Raw genomic sequence first — 19,803 nt, forward strand, 5'->3', positions numbered from 1 at the left:
TTGATCCTTTTTATTTTCAAGACTGCTATTATATTTTCTTTTCCCCACATTATAGGAAAATAGTTATCATCAATGCTTTTGTTACTGTTATGTTTGACAAAATAGGTGCAGCTAGTTTTTAAGACAAATGCTGGTAAACCATCGTACCCTATAGCAGTTCTTTCCTTCTGGTTTGCTTGATGCTGGCATACTATTTTGCAATCAATTTTTTTAAGACTGTATGAATCTTTAATGTAGCAGCCAGGAATTAAATTTAACAAAGATATTTCAAATCTATGACCACCTTTTCATATTTTGGCAAGAAAAACTTACTTCTCTTATGAATGCACAAGCGTTCCGAATGTCTTTTTAATTGAGAAGATTTTGTCCGTGTTTTTTTGCTGCTACCTAAATAATACTTTTAATTCTTTTTAATACTTGCAATTTAGTTATAAGATCTTTATTGTTACAGTTATTAATTAGTTTTTTTGCCATAATTTTACGAAGATGAATCATTTCTTTAATCATCCTTTTAGGCTTTTTTTTTCTAAAAGGATACTGTTTAAGTGGAATCGATTGTTAAATATTTTTATTATAGAGGAACGCCATGTGTCTAGCATTGTGTCTAGAGATGTGTTATTATTATTACTGCTATTAATTATAATTCTTTATTAATTAAATAACTATTTGACTTGTCTTAAGTCAAATTAAGTTTCGCAAAGTCAACTTTATTAAAAGATCGTTTGACGATAGGTTCAATTTTTGTACTAATTGCTACTTTAAGAGTTGATTCCTCTGGGAAATGAACACTTGTGGCTATTGAGCCAACGCAGTAGCTTGTACACAACATTTCTGGTATAGCAATAATGTCTAAACAAATTGCAGAAGTTTCAATAATTCTTGTCGTGGCAATCAATTTAATTGAGGAATTCCCAAGCAGTGACGGATCCATGAATTTTTTCTGGGGAGGGGGATGTTAAAATATTTTTGTATTTTTACCACATTGGTGTCTTCTAAAAAAAAAAAAATTTCTTATTTATTTTAGGATTTTCAGATTCTGGTGGGGGGGGGGGGATGCATATCCCCTACAACAATCTAAAAGTCCTCCCATCCCCCCTGGATCTGTTTGCAAGTGATAAGGTAGTATGTTCGTATAATATATAAGATATAGCCACCGATATAGTTGTTCCAAAACGGTCGTTATGCCGCTATGCTAACAACATTTTATAAAGCGAGTACAAAATATTCGTGCATTCAAGTCAACCACGTTGGGTTACTCAGTAATGTAAAGCAGTACCTTTTTTATAGCTTAAAACGAATCCTTTTATACCTCAAAGCACATAAATTTTATAACATGCGCAGCACAGGGAACTTCCATATGCATTTTTTGCATGATGGAAGGAAGGAGTGCACACTTGTGTCCCAAATTAAAAATTCGGTAACTGTACATATGGTATAGGTAAACCTTTTATTTAATATTTAAATAATATTTCAAGTAATTTTGATAATGTTTATAATGCTGTTGTTACAATGTTCATTATCAATAAATTTTAATTGGATTTTATTCTTTATAATATTATTAATAATAGCATTATATAATATTAACAAATAAATGGAAATATTAAATAATAAAACATAAAATATTACTCTGGATTTAAATTTTATATTCATGATCATTGATGTTTCATGTAGACTTAAATACAGATTAGGGTTTTTTAGTTATTAAGTTAGGTAACTTCCTAATACAGCATATGGCCCAAATTTTAAATTTTCATGTATTTATACTGCTGTATTAGGATTTAGTAAATTAGTATGGTATAGATAAAAATATTTAACTGAATTAATCTATATTAAATTATTCTGGATTGACAGATCTTAAATCTCATTTAAATTAACTTTAAAAATCTTTTCTATAAATGGTTACATATTATGTATAAGTAATGCTTCAGTTTACTTTTAAATTTCATTAAAATTAATTATAAAACTTTTTTATATCGATATTTAAAAAAATATATATTTTTTTATATATATATTATATTTTTATCTTATATATAATTCTTTTGAGGGGCTAATTAACTTTACACTTTACAATTACTTTAATTTCAAAGGAAAACGTCCTTTATAAAAGACATTTTCTTTTATTCAAAGAAAAATATTTTTAAAAAATCACTTATCAAATTTTATTATTTAACAAATAAAAAATCACCTATCAAATTTTATTATTTGACATGGAAACAGTACATATAATGTCATAAAATAGCGTTATAGAATAACCATGATTAGGATTCATTTGATACATAAATTGATTGTTTGGTTTTTGGCACTTAGTATCTAAGTATGTTAATTACCTCCCCATAGCTGAAAAGACCACTGGAGTCATTTAGACTACTTTATTCTGGTTACAACCTTTTCTGAACTCGTTAACTTCAAAATACAAACCTTGATGAATAAGGCTGCTATGCAGAGAAACAAGTTAAGCATAGTACTACTGGGTATTGAATTTAAAAACTTCTCACTTCTGAAGTAAGCGCTCTACAACTACACCAATACTGCATTTTTTATAGCAACAAAATAGTTTTCTTTTTTTTCTTTGACTGACCTTTAGTTTACTTGCTTATAACCTTATTTTACCCAAACATCCCTTATTTATAACTATATTTTACCCAAATCTAAAATATATTTTTTATGCTTGTAATGGTGTTATGTTTCTGACAAAGTTCAAAAACAAGGGAGCTAAAATTATGATGATGTTATACATTACATTATACAAAAATCTAATTTTAGTTTTACATATTTAGAAATAATAAATATATTTTGAATAATATTTCTTCATTTGAAATGTCTGATCATCGAAAGAGATACAGAGATCATGATAGTGAAGGTATTTGATTTTTACCACATTTATATATTATGCATGTTAATATTGTTTCAGGTCTTAATTAACTACACAAAATTTAGTTTTAAAGTTAAAAGCAAGTTTGTTTTAAGTATTAAGAAACTTTCTCAGAATTTATGAAAAAAAGTTTTATGTTTAGTTGATTTACTTATAAAGTTTTTTTTCAAAAAATGTCCACAGTTCTTGTTTTGGCTGTTATATTTGTTTTTATCGATTGTTTTGGTTCATCTAAATAGTTATTCATTTTTCATTCATATTTTTTCATTCACTAATTGAATGAGCATTTAGTTGTTAGCATTATAATAAATTTCAGGTTCATTTTAATTAATTTCGATACATGGGACAAATTATTGTTGAATATTAGTAATGAATAAAAAATGTAATAATAAGTTGAAAGTTTTTTAAAACCAATATTAAATAATAATACTTCTCTATAAAACCTATTTTGCAAAACTTTAAAATTTTTTTTTTAGATTTAATAGAGCAATTTTATGTTTAATGAAGTTTGTTAATTGTTGTGTTCATAATTTATTCTCTAAAAGTCTGGCACTAAGATAAGGCTGCATATACACATTTATATAAATATGTCACATGTCCTAAATATAACAAAACAAATGTAATTGTCAAGAAATAAAGCTAATTTATAAATCCTCATAGTGGTGATATATAGCAGCGGGCTCTTACTTTTTATTAATTTTCATGACTCATTCTATTTGTTTTTTTATTCATCTTTAATTTAAAATCTACTTTGGTTTTAAATAATAGGTAGTAAAACAAGTACAAATCTGACTGTCAATCAAGCTTGGCCTATAAGTATCACCAAAATCGCATGCTTTTATCAAGCATACATGTAAATTTTTTTCACTTATGTGGCATTTTAATCCAAATAGAGGATTGGATTTTCTGCCTCATTAAACTGAGTTTAGAACTGTACCCTCATTAGGAGATAAGGAGGCGTTTATAATGTACATACGCAGTAAAATTTTATTTGTTATATTTTTTATAATATACTGTTTAATTAAAAAGTTTTGTAGTTTAAAATGACGACTTCATCAGTTTCAGGATCTCGTGAACGAAAACGAACTCGAGTTGGTCCTTTAGATGTTGAAGATCGTTTGGAATCACTTATTACTCGTGTTGGAGAAAAGGTTTTTATTTTATTGTTTTATTTTAATGTTTTAATTATTTAAAACATTTGTTTACATTTTAAATTCTGTTTACAAATATTTTTTTTATTTAAGGGATCTTCTTGTGCCTAGGCACTAGAAGATCCCTTTAACAAAAAAAAAAACAAGTTTCTTTCATTTTTTTAAGCAAATAAAGGACATTCATCTTATATATAAAATTCTATAATGTAATAGACATATAAAAATCGTAAAATCATTAAGTAACTAATGTTTAGTTTACATGTGAAATAAAGACAACTTGTCTAGACAAGTTGTTAAAAACAAGTTCTGCTAATGAATATTTTATATCAAAAATACTATTAATAATTTTTTTTTTTGTATTTAATAAGAAAAAATAAATTTGATTTCACGGTAAATAAAATGAAATATTTTAATGGAAATAAAAATAAAACTTAGTAGAAAAGCAGTATTTATTCTTTAATTATAATTTTTAGTTTCCAATTGAATTAAAATGCTTAATATAGTGTGAGCATTTTTTTATAAAATAATGGAGAACTCAAAATATTGGCAGGTGACCAAAATTAGCTGAACTATTACTCTCAGTCGCCCGCCGAATGCCCGACCAATAATTCAGCTAATCTTGGTCGCCTGCCAATATTTTGAGTTGTCCATTATCATTAAACAAAAAAAAGATTTAATTATATATATATATATATATATATATATATATATATATATATATATATATATATATATATATATATAATTATATTTATATAATTATAATTATATATATATATATATATATATATATATATATATATATATATATATATATATATATATATATATATATATACCAGGCCTTCCCAGGAGAGGCGTGCGGTCGCACGCCTTGAGTGAACACGGATATTTATTTTTTTTGGATAACTCGGCCACGCTTTTTTAGCATATATTAAAAATAACGCATTTTTAAAAAGGCGCTGAAAAAATCAAATTAAATTCGTTGTATTATTTTGTAATTTTTTTAATAATTTATTATTTTCATTAATAAGGAAACAATAACATAAAAATAATATATATATATATTTTTTTTCTTTGAATTTTTTTTTCTTATAAGTTTATAAATTTTTTTTTTTTTTATTTTACAAATTTTTTTTTATAATTTTAAATTTTTTCAAATAATTATGTATTTATACAAAAAATAACATCTAAGTTATAGAAGAATTATTATCTACAAGGTTCTAGATGGAGGTATGATCGTTTAGCTCATTTGGTTGAGACATTACATAGCGCCGCGGAGACCCAGGTTCGCATCCCGCGTCGGCAGAGCATATTTTTCAAAATAGATTAAAAAAGTTTTCGGTCACATTTTCTGTTTATTTTTTCGACTTGTCTTAAATATCGTTGCTGAAAAAATCAACACCTAAAAATATATTATAAATAATTATAATATAAATAAATAAAATATAAACATAAATAAATAAATTTTTTTTTTATGTTTACTAGACTTGAAAAAAAAAAATTGTAATAAGAAAAATTTTTTTTTATTAAATAAGTATAAATATATATATATATATACATTTCATTTTTATGTTCATATTTTTATATTAATAATAAGAATAAATTATGAATAAAAATAATAAAATAATACGACAATTTAGTTAGGTTTTCTCAGCGCCTTTTTAAAAATGCGTCATTAATATATGCTAAAAAACCGTGGCCAGACTCTCAAAAAATATATATATATGCGTGGTCACTCAAAGCGACCGACCGCACGCCTCTCCTGGGAAGGCCTGTATACACACACAGTGGTGTGCACACCGAGTAATAATTCAGCTAATCTTGGTTGCCTGCCAATATTTTGAGTTGTCCATTATCATTAAAAAATAAAAAGATTTAATTATATATATATATATATATATATATATATATATATATATATATATATATATATATATTTAATTATATTTATATAATTATAATTATATATATATATATATATATATATATATATATATATATATATATATATATATAATTATATTTATATAATTATATATATATATATATATATATATATATATATATACACACACACACACACACACAGTGGTGTGCACACCGAGTAATAATTCAGCTAATCTGTCTCAAATGAGTTTTTTAAAGTGTGAGTTTTCACTTGGAATACAATTATATTTTCATATTTGATGAATATAAAATTATAAAAAAGATTATTTTTATTAGCGATTATTTTTTAAACTTCAGCAGTTATGATACATTATATTTAATGTAAGAAAACTATTGATGCATTAATGAAGTAGCGTTAAAAATGTTTTGGTATTTTTTTGTGTCATGTTTTATGTAATTAAACTTTAAATGAATGAGTCTTAAATGACTTTTTATTATAGTTTATATTATATAATTATAATTTATATTATAAAAAAAGTTTCTCATGGGCAGTTACAAAATCAGAACAATGAAAATAGCACAAAATGCATTAAAAACATGCACATTACTGCTCAGAACCAGGAAAAAATTTAACATGCACATTAGTGCCCAAAAAACCTACCAACCTAGAAAAAATTGTAATTAAACATTTCTACATGCACAGTATGTCTGGTTTTATGTCTGACGCATAAAGTGTCGTTATGCACAAACACACTACTAAACATACACATAAAAGCTGTGACATTAAGATAAGCAAGTTATTGAGTTTTCTTTTTATACCTCTATTTTATTTATAAAATTTATCGTTTCTTATTTATTTACCAAAACTCATGGAAACCTTAGTTTTTATTTCAAAACTTGTATTTAATTACCTTTTGAGATAGTAATTAAAAAACAATGGCAAGTGCATTGTTAGATCAAACTCAATTTGATCTAACAATGCACTTGCCATTGTTAGATCAAATTGAGTTTGATCTAACAATGAAAAGCATTAAATAAAGATTGAAGTAAAATTTACCAAAATCAAGAAAATAAAATGTTTTGAGGAATTAACAGAAAAAGATCAAAAAATTGTGCACTTACAACATAAATGAAACAGTATATCTCAATCCAAGTTGATAGTAAAAGACAACATTTTCAAAAAAGACTTCTATTAGTTAATAAAAAAGAACTTTATTTAAAGTTCATTAAAACTTCCTTTGATGTCAAGATTGGGTTTTCTATGTTTTGTGAACTTAGAACTGAAAGTGGTGTATTCCTATTCAAAGTACTTCAGGTCTAGAGTTAATACTTCAGGTCTAGAGTTGTATACAATAAAAAAAACAAGGAGGTTTTCTGAACCACAAAAGTTTTTATACTGAAATTTTTAAAAATTGCTTTTCTCATTTATATAAACCAATCTACCAAATTTTATTAAATTCTGAGGTGGTCCATTTTGGACCTTGGTTTACTTGGAATGAAATGACCCATATGCTTACTCTACCATTTTTTAAATATTTGTCCCACAATAATATGTTAGCAAGCCTTCCAGGGTAGCGGGAAAGCTTGCTAACATATTATTTATATTGCAAGCGTTAACATATTTTTATATAGTAAACGTTTTAATAATTTGCATCAAAATTGCAAAAAAAGCTATAAGAAACTAGAGAGAATAAAACAGTAATACTTAAAGAAAAGAACCAAAGACAAAATAGCTATACAAAATAGAAAATCTAAATAAAATAAGTTAAAAAAAACTGAATATTAAAAAAAGAAAGTTGTCAAAAAAAATATACCTAAATATTTTACTATTTTTGTTTCTTATTTTTAGGGGGTTTGTTATTTTCCACTACCAAAATTGATCTTGAGAAAAAAAGTAGATAAGAATATAACGAAAATTAAAATATTTTTTGATATACACTTTTTTTGCAACTTTTTTCAGTCAGTATATTAAGAAAATACTTCATAATTTACACTAAAAACATGGACAATTTTTATTTTGTTTTTCAAATGTTTTTGCTAAACTTGACTGTTTTCATCAATGCACAGGAAACTCATAGCTATTTATTTGTAATTTTTTTATGTTTTTTTGTTAAGTTTTTCATTTAAAAAAAATAAAAAGTCATTAATACTAATACTTAAATATAAAATATTTGGTTGTTTTCAATACCCCCATTGAAATGTCAGCACTTTGTTAGACTATTCAAATTGTGCATTTAAACCCAAAAGTTATTGCATTGATAATTTACTGAACTTTTTTAACAAAATGTTTAGAAACTTATTTAAAACTTTTTTTTTAAGTTTTTAAATACAATTTTTTAACCAGAGCAATCGTTATGTTCATTATTTCTAGTAATTTGTATTAACATTGGAAATTGGGCAACTTAAAAAATATAATTTAAGACCTGCATCGAATGCAGTAAATATATTTATTAAAGAAACCATGTTGTTCTTTTATTTAACTTCCGTCATTACAAAATTTATTAATCAAATGATATATTTAATATATCAAAAAAAAAAAAAAAAAATTACAAATGAATAACAATTTATTTTTATATTTTTCTATTATATAAGTATTGAGAAACATTGTTGTTATGCACTAATAAACGTTGTTATACACTAATAAACATTGTTATTATACACAAACAAATTTTGTTGTTATACACTAATAAACATTGTTGTTATGCACTAATAAAGATTGTTGTTATACACTAATAAACATTGTTTTTATGCACTATTAAATATTGTTGTCATGCACTAATAAACATTGTTGTCATACACTAATAATATTGTTGTTATGCACTAATAAACATTGTTGTTATACATATATTCAGGGGTTTATACTCTGACTTTTTGGTGGTTGCCAGAAAGGGAACTGAAAGAACCAGTTTGTTAATATGAGTCGCCCATCATTATTTTTTATAAAAAGTTTTGTATTCAGCAGAATTCTTGCAAATTTTAGTCATTTTTCCTTATAGGGCTAAGTGTAGACTATAAATAAATTGCATAAATAAAAGTAGTTTTGTAAACTATTGATAACATTTACTTTTCTACTTTCAAATAAGGTACATGCCTAAATATATGCTAATAGTTTTTTTACTTGAATTGAGCACTTAATAAAAAAATAGGTGCCTTTTTTTTACATCATATTCTTAGCAAATATAAAAAAATTATTTACAACTACTATAAAACCCTTTGCTTTTAAGGTGTTATAATTATTTATTTGTTACAGGAGCCTGAAAACTAATAATATTTTGAAAGGTAAATAACAATACTAAATAAAAATAAAAATTAGTACAAAAAATCATAGTTGTCATTTATTGTTAGAGTTCTTTCTAGGAATGTACCGAAGCTGATACTTGGCCGAAGCCGAAGCTTCGGCCGAAGCTACTTTGCCGAAGCCGAAGCTTTGGCAAAAGTCATATGTACTTTAAAGCGCAATACACTTCACCACCACGATTTGGATAATCAAGCTGTTTTTGAAATCATATATCAATGTTTTAGGCTTGTATGCTTTGGCCTACAAGCCCATTTTAGGAAAATTATAAAACAAAAGCACAACTATAAAAAATTAAAACAATTTTAGAGAGTGAAATTTAGATTCTTTACTTTATATCTAGCAGGTATAGACTACAAATCACTCCAAAGTTTGCAGTAAATGAATTAGACATTTACTGATTCTTAAGATAATCTAGGGTCAATACTTTGAAAGAGTTCACAAAAATGTAAACATATGTAAAAATAGTTATTATTTTAATTTAAACATAAAATTTGGTATTTGTGTTAAATTTTGTTAAAAAAGATGAATCAGTCGAACTACGAAGTCTATTATTTACTTAATAATAATTTATTCAATGAAAGTAGACATATTATAGTTTAAAAATGCAATCTGTTCTCCATGCTCTGGTAATAGTCTGTTTCTTTTTGCTTCAAATATGTTTCCAGTTGTGCTAAATAGGCGTTCACTTTTTACGGATGAAGGAGGCGCACACAAAACTTTCTTTGAAAACTTTGACAAATCCAACTTGTAAGTATCTTTATCAGAGCAAGTGTTACGGTATGCACCCCACCACTTATAAGGGCATTCATTCTTTGGCAGTATTGGAAAGCTAAAGTAGAAGTTGACTTCATCGGTGCTGATACATAAAATATAAGTGATAATGTTAGGTTTATATTTTAAAAGTATTAATCTTTAAACAACTAAAAAAATTAAAAGAAGACTCTTATCCGTCTTTTGAACTATAAAGAATAAAGAACGGAGATAAAAAAATTGCTTATTGTTAAATTATAAATAATTTTGGGCATAGGCAATCAAAAATATTTCATAAAATTAAAAAAAGTAACATGAAATATAGAAATTGAAATATAATTCCATTTAATTTATATATTTAATGTATAAGCAACACGTAAATCATAAATAGATTCTTTTTTCTTACCATTTTTCTTTGACTGTTTGAGTTTTTCCCATTGAACTAGTGCTTCTTTTTGTTTTTCCCGGTCCGTCAGAACTTTCTGAATTTTGTAGGGCATACTCATTTGCACCGAATTGGTGGAAGAAGCTATATATGTCCATGCTCATTAGTTTTTTTTTTTTAATGGAGAACCATGGTCATCAAAATCTGAGTCGGACTCATGAAGTTTAGATTCTGAAAATGAATTTAATGATCCTTCTGAGTCTGATCCACTACCTCTTGCTACATTGAAGTCAATTTCTTTTGCTTGTTGTAAATGAGACTCAGAACAAAATTGGTAGAACTCTAGATAGTATTTCTTTAAACCTATTATGATTCGTTTCGATTTTTTGCATTTGTTTGAGTTCTGGTAATGCAATACAATGCAATAGCTTTTTTCTGCTCAATGAACCTCTCAAGCATATAGTATGTTGAATTCCATCTTATGGAAACATTTTGAAGTATTTTGTGCTTTGGCAATTTTAATTGACTTTGAATTTCCTTTAGTTTAGTCATACACTGGATGAGTGGTGGAAATGTCCTGCTAATGCTCGAAAAACAGCAATTGCATCACTTGTTGTTTTCTGAATACAAAGTTGTAAAGTATGTATCAGACATGGCAGATGCTTATCGCCCAAATTTGACTCTTTAATGGCAGCCATTACATTGGCTGCATTATCAGTTAAAACTGCATGAAGCTTTTCATGGGGAATTTCCCATGTTTGTAGCGCTTCATTTATGAATTTGCTTATATTGTGCCCTGTGTGCGACTCAGGGAAGTGTGTAACTTGTAAGATGACATGGTTAACTATAAATTCGTGGGTCACAAATCTAGCAGTTAAACTGTAATACGATTGAATTGTGTGCTGACAGGTCCAACCATCATAAGTTAAACTTAAAAAATCTGCTTGATCCAGCTCATATTTTACTTTGGCTTTTATGGTTTCATTCATCAGCGGAATGACTTTCGTGGAGAAATGCTTTCGACTAGGTATTGTATATTTTGGAGCTAAATTCTTTAAAAGTCTGGTAAAACCTTTATCTTCAACAATGCAGTATGGTTGCAAGTCTAAACATATCATTTCTCCAATAAGCTTGGTAATAACTTGAGCCTTTGGATTGTTAAGTTGCCACAATTCTTTTCTTTGCAAAATCTCCCGCAGAGAGACCTGAAACAAATTCAATGAATAAAAATTATTATTTAGTAACTAACAATGACCAGTGACGGATCTAGGTGATAGAAGTATGTATCATTCCCCCCTTATTTTGACAAGACTTGCCCCCATCCCGTCACAACATCCTGAATTCTAAATAGTAAATGAATTTAGTTACAGTTATCTGAGTTACCTGTTTGGATGCTCTTTGAAAAGAAGGTATTGAGTTATTAGACACATGCGTTTCATCTGTGGCTGTGCTGGTAATGATTTGCACTGATTCAACAGAGCTTCTTTTATCTGAGCATATTGTTTGAGTAGTGCAAAATTGTTTTACAGACTTTTGATTTGGATCTGGTGAAGATTCATGGTTAACAGTCTTCATCTGAGAAAGCATCATGCTATGTATATTGTAATGCATTTTTTTCAGATGGTTTTGTAAATTTGTTGTTGACATGTCTTTACTTCCTCTAGACAAAATCTTCTTGCAAAGTATGCAGATTGTTTTGCCAACATCCTCATCACTCACTTTGAAATAATTCCATAAGGGATTTTTACGTCGCGATGAGGTAGCCATAATGCGCTAATGGATAACTAAAAGTTATAATAGCAATTATGAAAATTGAAATATGAAGTTTAATTAGTTTCTTACCTTTAATAATATTTACTGAAATAAACAATAATATTCAAATTAAAAAATAATTTGAAATAGTTAATAGCCAATTAACCTATATTTGTAGGGAAGGTATATTTACTTTTACTAATGATCCAGTGTACAAAATCAAAAATCAAACGCAATTGATTTAAATTTCAATTGAGTTTTTCTGCGTATTATTTTTTGACATAATCATTGTAAAACAAACTTTTATTTGCACGAAAAAATTTTAAATAAAAATTATTTCGTGCTTTAAAATTAACTTATTTGTATAGTTTTTTTAAAAATTTCAAGAATCTCTCAACTTTCGTGCAGTTGAGAGATTCTTGAAATCTTGGCAGTTCAGCTAAAAACAAACAGACATCTATCGACCTTAATTTTTTTATATTTATACATTTTGGCATTATGAAAGATTTATTTGAGGAGTTCTCACGCTGTTCTGAGTGTAGCTCACCTGTTAAGCTTACACATAATAAAAATGAACACAAAGGGTTTCACTTTATTTCAAATTATGTATAAAATGTAGTGTTTGTTCAGCATGCAGATTTTCTTTTACTTCTCCTCAATATATACCTTTACAAAAAAGTAAAACTGTAAAAAAAGCACATGAAATTAACTATCGCACAGTTATGGCTTTTCGCGAGATAGGCAAAGGTCATGCTGGAATTAAAACATTTACAACAATGATGAATATTCCATTTTCTATTGCATTTACTACTTATAAAAAAATTAATAAGACTCTTTATTGGGCATATGAAAAATCTGCTGAAAAAAGTGCCCAAAAAGCTGCTCATGAAGTGCGTCAAATGATTAACATCAATGCGTGTAGCAATGATATTGTTGACTGTCATATTTCTATTGATGGAACATGGCAAAAAAGGGGTTATTCATCCCTGAATGGCGTGGTATCTGCAATTTCAAAGGATAATAAAAAGGTCTTAGACTATTACACTATATCAAAATTTTGTAAATCTTGTGAGATTTAGTCAAAAAAAAAAAGGATCAGCTGGTTATGAACTATGGAAAACAAGACATAAGTGTGCAATTAATCATCACGAATCATCTGGTGCTATGGAGTCCGCTGGTGCTATTTCAATTTTTTGTTCTTCATTAAGTAAGTTTAACTTAAGGTACAGTCATTACATAGGAGATGGGGACACTAAAGCATACAACAAAGTAAGGGAAGCAAGACCTTATGGAGAAACGTTGATACCGGAAAAACTAGAGTGTCTTGGTCATGTTCAAAAGAGACTTGGAACAAGACTTCGGAATTTACGTGCAATAAAAAAAAAAGAAAAGTTGAATGACAGTAAAACTCTCTCAGGTAAAGGAAGACTAACTAATGCAAGTATTAAATTAATGCAGAATTACTTTGGTATGGCTATTCGTCAGAATGATAAACTCTACCCTATGAAAAAAGCTGTACTTGCAGTTTTATGGCACTGCTGCGAAGGTGATGCAGCTACGCGTCATCAATTTTGTCCCAGAACCAACACTAGCTGGTGCAAATGGCAAAGGGATAAGATTACAGGACAATGCACTTATAAAAACAAGTTAAACTTACCAGTTGCTATAAAAGACCTATAACACCCAATATTAATGGAACTTAGTTCGGACAATCTTTTGTCAAAATATTTACACAGCTATACCCAAAATCCTAATGAGTCTTTTAATCAAATAATCTGTGAAAAATGCCCCAAAACACATTTTGTTTCAAAAAATGTTTTAGAGTTAGCTGTTTTCTCTGCAGTTATATCTTTTAATGGAGGTTACATTTCCCATAAAGAAACATTTAAGCAACTTGGATTTTATTGTGGAGAATATTTCCTTCTCGGTGCTATTAAAAAATACAAAAATCGCATCATTAATATGGAAAGGAAGGAAAAAGAAGTGACAAAATCAAGAAGGAAAAAATTTAGAGGTATAAAAAAAGGATTTAGCAAGGATAACTCCTATGTGTCTGGAAATTTTTAAAGATATATATTGTTAAAGTTGTTTTATTTTGTTTTCTTGCGTTTTCTCTGTTAACAAATTTTTAAACTTTGAACAAGAATATCTTTTGAACTACTCGGAGATTATGGCTAAAATTTTCACAGATTGTTCATCAGGTTACTGTGAAGAGATTTGACCAAAAAGAGACTTATAGTTAGCTGTTGTCGAGATATTGACATTAGCAGCACAAATTTTACATAAAAATTAAAAATTATTTTTTAAAGTGCAGCCATGGTCCCTTTCACAATGTAGAGGAAACCCATACCCATGGCTGAGATCACAGACCACACTATTACACTCACAGGTTGTTTAAGCTTTTCTATAAAGCAGTCCTGGTGGAGTTTTTCTCATGGGCATCGTCAGACAAATGAGCTTTAACTAAGTTGAAGTTTTTTAGGGTTCTTACAAAATTATAAGTCATATTAACACTACTCCAGTCTTCAATAGTCAATTTTTGGTATTTTCAAGCTCTTTCCATTCACTTTTTTTTCATGGCATCAGTTAAATGTGGTTTTTTGGTTGTATGATGTCCCATGAAATTCCCTTCAGCCAGCTGTCTCTGAACCATCCTTTTGGAGACATTAATTCCTAAATTGTTTATTATTGTAGCTAGTCGAGTCACACTTTTTTTTCCTGTTTTTAAGACAGATGTCCTTGATTTTATGGTTACAACATATAGTAGTAATCTTTTTTCTGCCACTTCTGCTAATGCGGTCTGGTTCTAGGGGCACATTATCAATTTTTCTTTTTGATTCAATTTACTGCTGACTTTGAATCACTTGTAATTGCTGCTATCTTACTCTGAGAATGTGTAGATTATAGAAGTAAGGTTTTTACTTCCCTAAATTATTTTGGGGTTAAATTTAAAGACTTACCCATACTGAAAAATCAATGAGAATGATTACAAATCAGGATTTAAGCATTGAAATTGGCAATAATTATGAATTATTAACCATAACTAATTAAATTATTAACTTACGTTTCGATAGTAACATGAGAATGTGTTTTCTCGCAAAAAATTATTCCAAAAATGAAAAAAATTGAGAGCTAAATGAGTATTAAGCTATTTTTTTGACAGATATGGTGGACTGAAAATATTGCCACTATTTTAAAACAATAATAATGGTATCAGTAACTAAAATACACAAGAGAACTTATTTTAAAACTATATGATTTAACTAAATTCATTTAAACTTAAGAATTAGTAAAAAAGTAAATTGTCACTAATAATTTGGCCACCCACTATAATATATATATATATATATATATATATATATATATATATATATATATATATATATATATATATATATATATATATATATATATATATATATATATATATATATATATATATATATATATATATATATATTATACTATAATATATATATATTATATTATAATATATATATATATATATATATATATATATATATATATATATATATATATATATATATATATATATATATATATATATATATTATATTATATATGCGGTAATATAATACTATAATACTATATATATATATATATACTACCACTATAATATATATATATATATATATATATATATATATATATATATATATATATATATATATATATATATATATATATATGCGGTAGTGGTGTAGTGGTCAGAGCGCTCGCTTCATAAGCGAGAGGTTCGGAGTTCGACTCCCACCACGTCCCTGGAAGTACCGCGCTCAACTTAGTTTCTCCGCGCAGCAGCCTTGCTCGGCAAGGTTCGTGTTTCGGAGTTAAAGAGTTGAGAGAGGGTTGCACCACGAATAACAAATAAAAAATAAAAACACACAAAAAAAAATGAGTAGCCTCCTCGACTGTAGTGGCCCCCCTCGGGCCTTGGGGAGGGGTTGAATAATCTAATATTTATATATATATATATATATATATATATATATATATATATATATATATATATATATATATATATATATATATATATGTATATATATATATATATATATATATATATATATATATATATATATATATATATATATATATATAAATAAACTAGTAAAAACACTTATCTAATTTTTTTCTTCAACAAATTGTTTCACCATCAGTAGGTTCAACAGGAAGTCTAAACATCAAAAAATTAAAATTATAGAAAAATGTTTCACAGGAAGTTAGAGTTGTTGTTAATTAATTATGTATTAACTGCAGTTATTTTGCAACCAGGAAGTTGCATCAACTACATTAAAATTAAAAAGATAATTATGAATAGAATTCTTCAGAATTAGGATAATTTTAGTTGTTCATTTTTTTAAATAATTTTTTATTAAAGGTACTTATTTTCATGTCTACATTTAGAAATTAATTCACGTAAAGTAAATTAATTCAAGTAAAATAAATGCACATAAAATATGGGTCGGCCAAAATGACTGATAGGTGTCATTTTTTACTTGAAAAGTTTCGGACAATGTCCGAGCCCTGTATATAATGTATATATAATATATAGTATATACTATAAAGTATATAATATATATATATATATATATATATATATATATATATATATATATATATATATATATATATATATATGTATGTATATATATACATATATATATATATATATATGTATATATATATGTATATTAGGGTGTTAACCAGCCTGATGGCACCGCACATAACGCGGAATTCCCAATTTTTTTAAATTTCCCAAAAGCTCAAAAAATCATTAAAAGAAAAAACAACCTTTAATCCTGTTCTTAACAGACTTAGATTTTAAGTGTTATGCAAGAAACGTATAAATGTTTAGTAGACAAAACGAAGAAAATAATTTAGTTGACCAAAAACAATTACCTTTTTTACAAAAGAAAAAGCGTAGCAAGTCATTTAATTCAAAGTCATTCAAAAAGTGTCGCAATTTATTCAAAAATAAAATGAAAACTTTATTTTTTAATTGACTTTAGTTGTTCTTTAGTTTTCTCATTTTGTTTGCTACATAGCTTTTTTATTTGAGTTTTTTATTTTAGGCTTTTTATTTACAGTAAAATAATACCAACAAATGCTGTTTATCTTTAGTTAGGAAAGTAACAAAGGTTTTAGCATAGTAGTTATTCAAAAAATGAGTTTTGTGGAGGTAAATGTCATTTTGAGATTACATTAAAATAAAAGTATAAAATGTTTTTTATTAAGGTAATTTAAAATACTGTTAGTAAACTAAATTTGCTGGTAAAACATTTTATTATTAAGTTAATAAATCGTTTGTGTTTATTAATGTTATAAATGTTATAAATTGTTTGCGTAAAACATAAAAAAAGAATACTATATGTACATAAATTTTTACAATTTATTTTTAAATTTACAAATCAAAATTTTTAAAAAACAAATAAAAAAATTTAATTTACTAAAACAAAATTAACTAATACAAAAATCAAATTTTTTTGTCAATTTACATTTAACATTTTTAACTTTTTAACATTCTAATCAAACAATATTCTATTCTATTGAAAAACGTTTCGCTTCAAAGACCTTAATATTCTTGAAAGACTTTGACGTTCTATTAATAATTTAGACTCAACTCAATAAAATAAAAGCAACAACAAAATGCTTTCAAATAATGGAAAATACTATTTAAAAAAAAAATTTAGCAAAATTCAATCAAAAAATATTGTAACGTTATTTGAGAAATGCAAAGAAACAACAAGTGTGCAAAACTATAGTCAACAATGTAAATCAGTAGTAAGCAAAAATCCTTATCAGTCTGCATCTTTTGTAAGCGAACGTCCTCATCAGTCTACATCAGCAGTAAGTGAAAGTCCTCATCAGTCTACATCAGTAGCAAGCCAAAGTCCTCTTCAGCCTACATCAGCAGTAAATGAAAGTCCTCATCAGTCTACATTAGCAGAAAGTGAAAACAATGTATATGCAGTTCCTTTAACTTCAGTTCTTGAAAAAAGAAAAAAAAAGAAAGTCAAACCAGCACAAATACCAATCAAAAATGTAAATTTCGTTACCAGCCACAAGCCAATTAAAAAAATAATAAAAACTTTGACCTAAGTAAGTTTGAGTTAATCATTTTTAAATCTTTTGTTAACAGTTCTAAAATTGAACTTAAAAACACTTTAGCGCAAATAGAATTTTGGCAATCGCTTTTGATTTTTGGCCCAAGACGATTGCCTAAAACACTCAGCCAACTGTCTAGTTATGGTAAAGAAAGCTTAGAGCAACTTATAACTCACTATGGCAAACCAAAAAGCAGTAACAAATTTGGAGCATTACACTTTCAAATTCCAAATATCTCAGAGACAAAAACCAAATTTGAAAGTTTCAAAATTATGTTATTTACTAAGTGACTAGAATTTGAAAACAGTTTTGATATACGTATATCGAAAGAAAAAAGTTCAAGAGGTATATATATATATATATATATATATATATATATATATATATATATATATATATATATATATATATATATATATATATATATATATATATATATATATATATATATGATGTATATAAATGATATATATATATGTATATATGATATATATATATATAAATAATATATATATATATTTTATATATATACATATATATATATAATATAATACATATTATATATATATATATATATAACAACCCTCAGAATTAGGATCGGGATTTTTTTGCCGACCTAATGCCGACCTCTAAAAGATTGAGGTCGGCAAGTTATTGCCGACCTCTTTTTTTCTAATTCCGAGGGTTGAATATATATTATATATATGATATATATACATATATATATATATATATATATATATATATATATATATATATATATATATATATATATATATATGATATATATATATATATATATATATATATATATATATATATGATATATATATGATATATATATAGGATATATATATATATATGATATATAAAAATATATATATACATATATATATATATATATATATATAAATATATATATATATATATGTATATATATATATGATATATATATATATATATATATATATATATATATATATATATATATATATATATATATATATACAGGGTTTAATACAGGCGCTGGGCATCAGACATTGTCCAGAACTTGTCCAGTAAAAAATGACATCTATCAGTCATTTTGTATTATCTGTCTATCAGTCATATGTATATGTATATTTATATATATTTATATATATCTATACATATATGTATACGTTTGTTTATATGAAAAGTTTTTTCATATTGCCCTTACCATTTTGTTGTTGCATAAATTGGTCAGACCTCTAGAATCGACCTCTAAAATATAATATACATGGCCATGTAATATAAGTAGGCCATGGCCGTATGAAAATATCTTAATATGAAAAGTACTATAAATAAAATCTTTCTAAAAATTAATTTTAATGACATTGATCAAAAGGAATTTTTGAAATTGAGATAAAAATACATTTGTTTAAACATTTTCGTCTTGGCTTTTTTTTTTTTGTTAATTCACCTTTAATAGGCCGAGAAGGCCACTACAGACAAGGAGGCTACTTAGTTGTGGTTATAACCCTCTCTCAACTCTATAACTCCGAAACACAAATTTTGGCGAAAAAGGTTGCTGTGCGGATAAACAAGTTAAGCGCTG

The 19,803-nt window shown here is 26.3% G+C and overlaps 1 protein-coding gene across 1 annotated transcript in view; it reads left to right on the plus strand.

Moving 5' to 3' along the window:
* Positions 1-2,754: 2,754 nt before the first annotated feature.
* LOC136089457 (nuclear cap-binding protein subunit 1-like) overlaps positions 2,755-19,803 on the plus strand; it is a 151,507-nt gene continuing 134,458 nt past the window's right edge. Inside the window, exons 1-2 of the mRNA XM_065815467.1 lie at positions 2,755-2,860; positions 3,932-4,023. Coding sequence (XP_065671539.1) covers positions 2,818-2,860; positions 3,932-4,023 — 135 coding nt within the window. The 5' untranslated portion in view covers positions 2,755-2,817. The remainder of the gene's footprint in view (positions 2,861-3,931; positions 4,024-19,803) is intronic.

The sequence above is a fragment of the Hydra vulgaris genome, chromosome 13 (genome assembly GCF_038396675.1).
Source record: "Hydra vulgaris chromosome 13, alternate assembly HydraT2T_AEP".
NCBI classification, from domain to species: Eukaryota; Metazoa; Cnidaria; class Hydrozoa; order Anthoathecata; family Hydridae; genus Hydra; species Hydra vulgaris.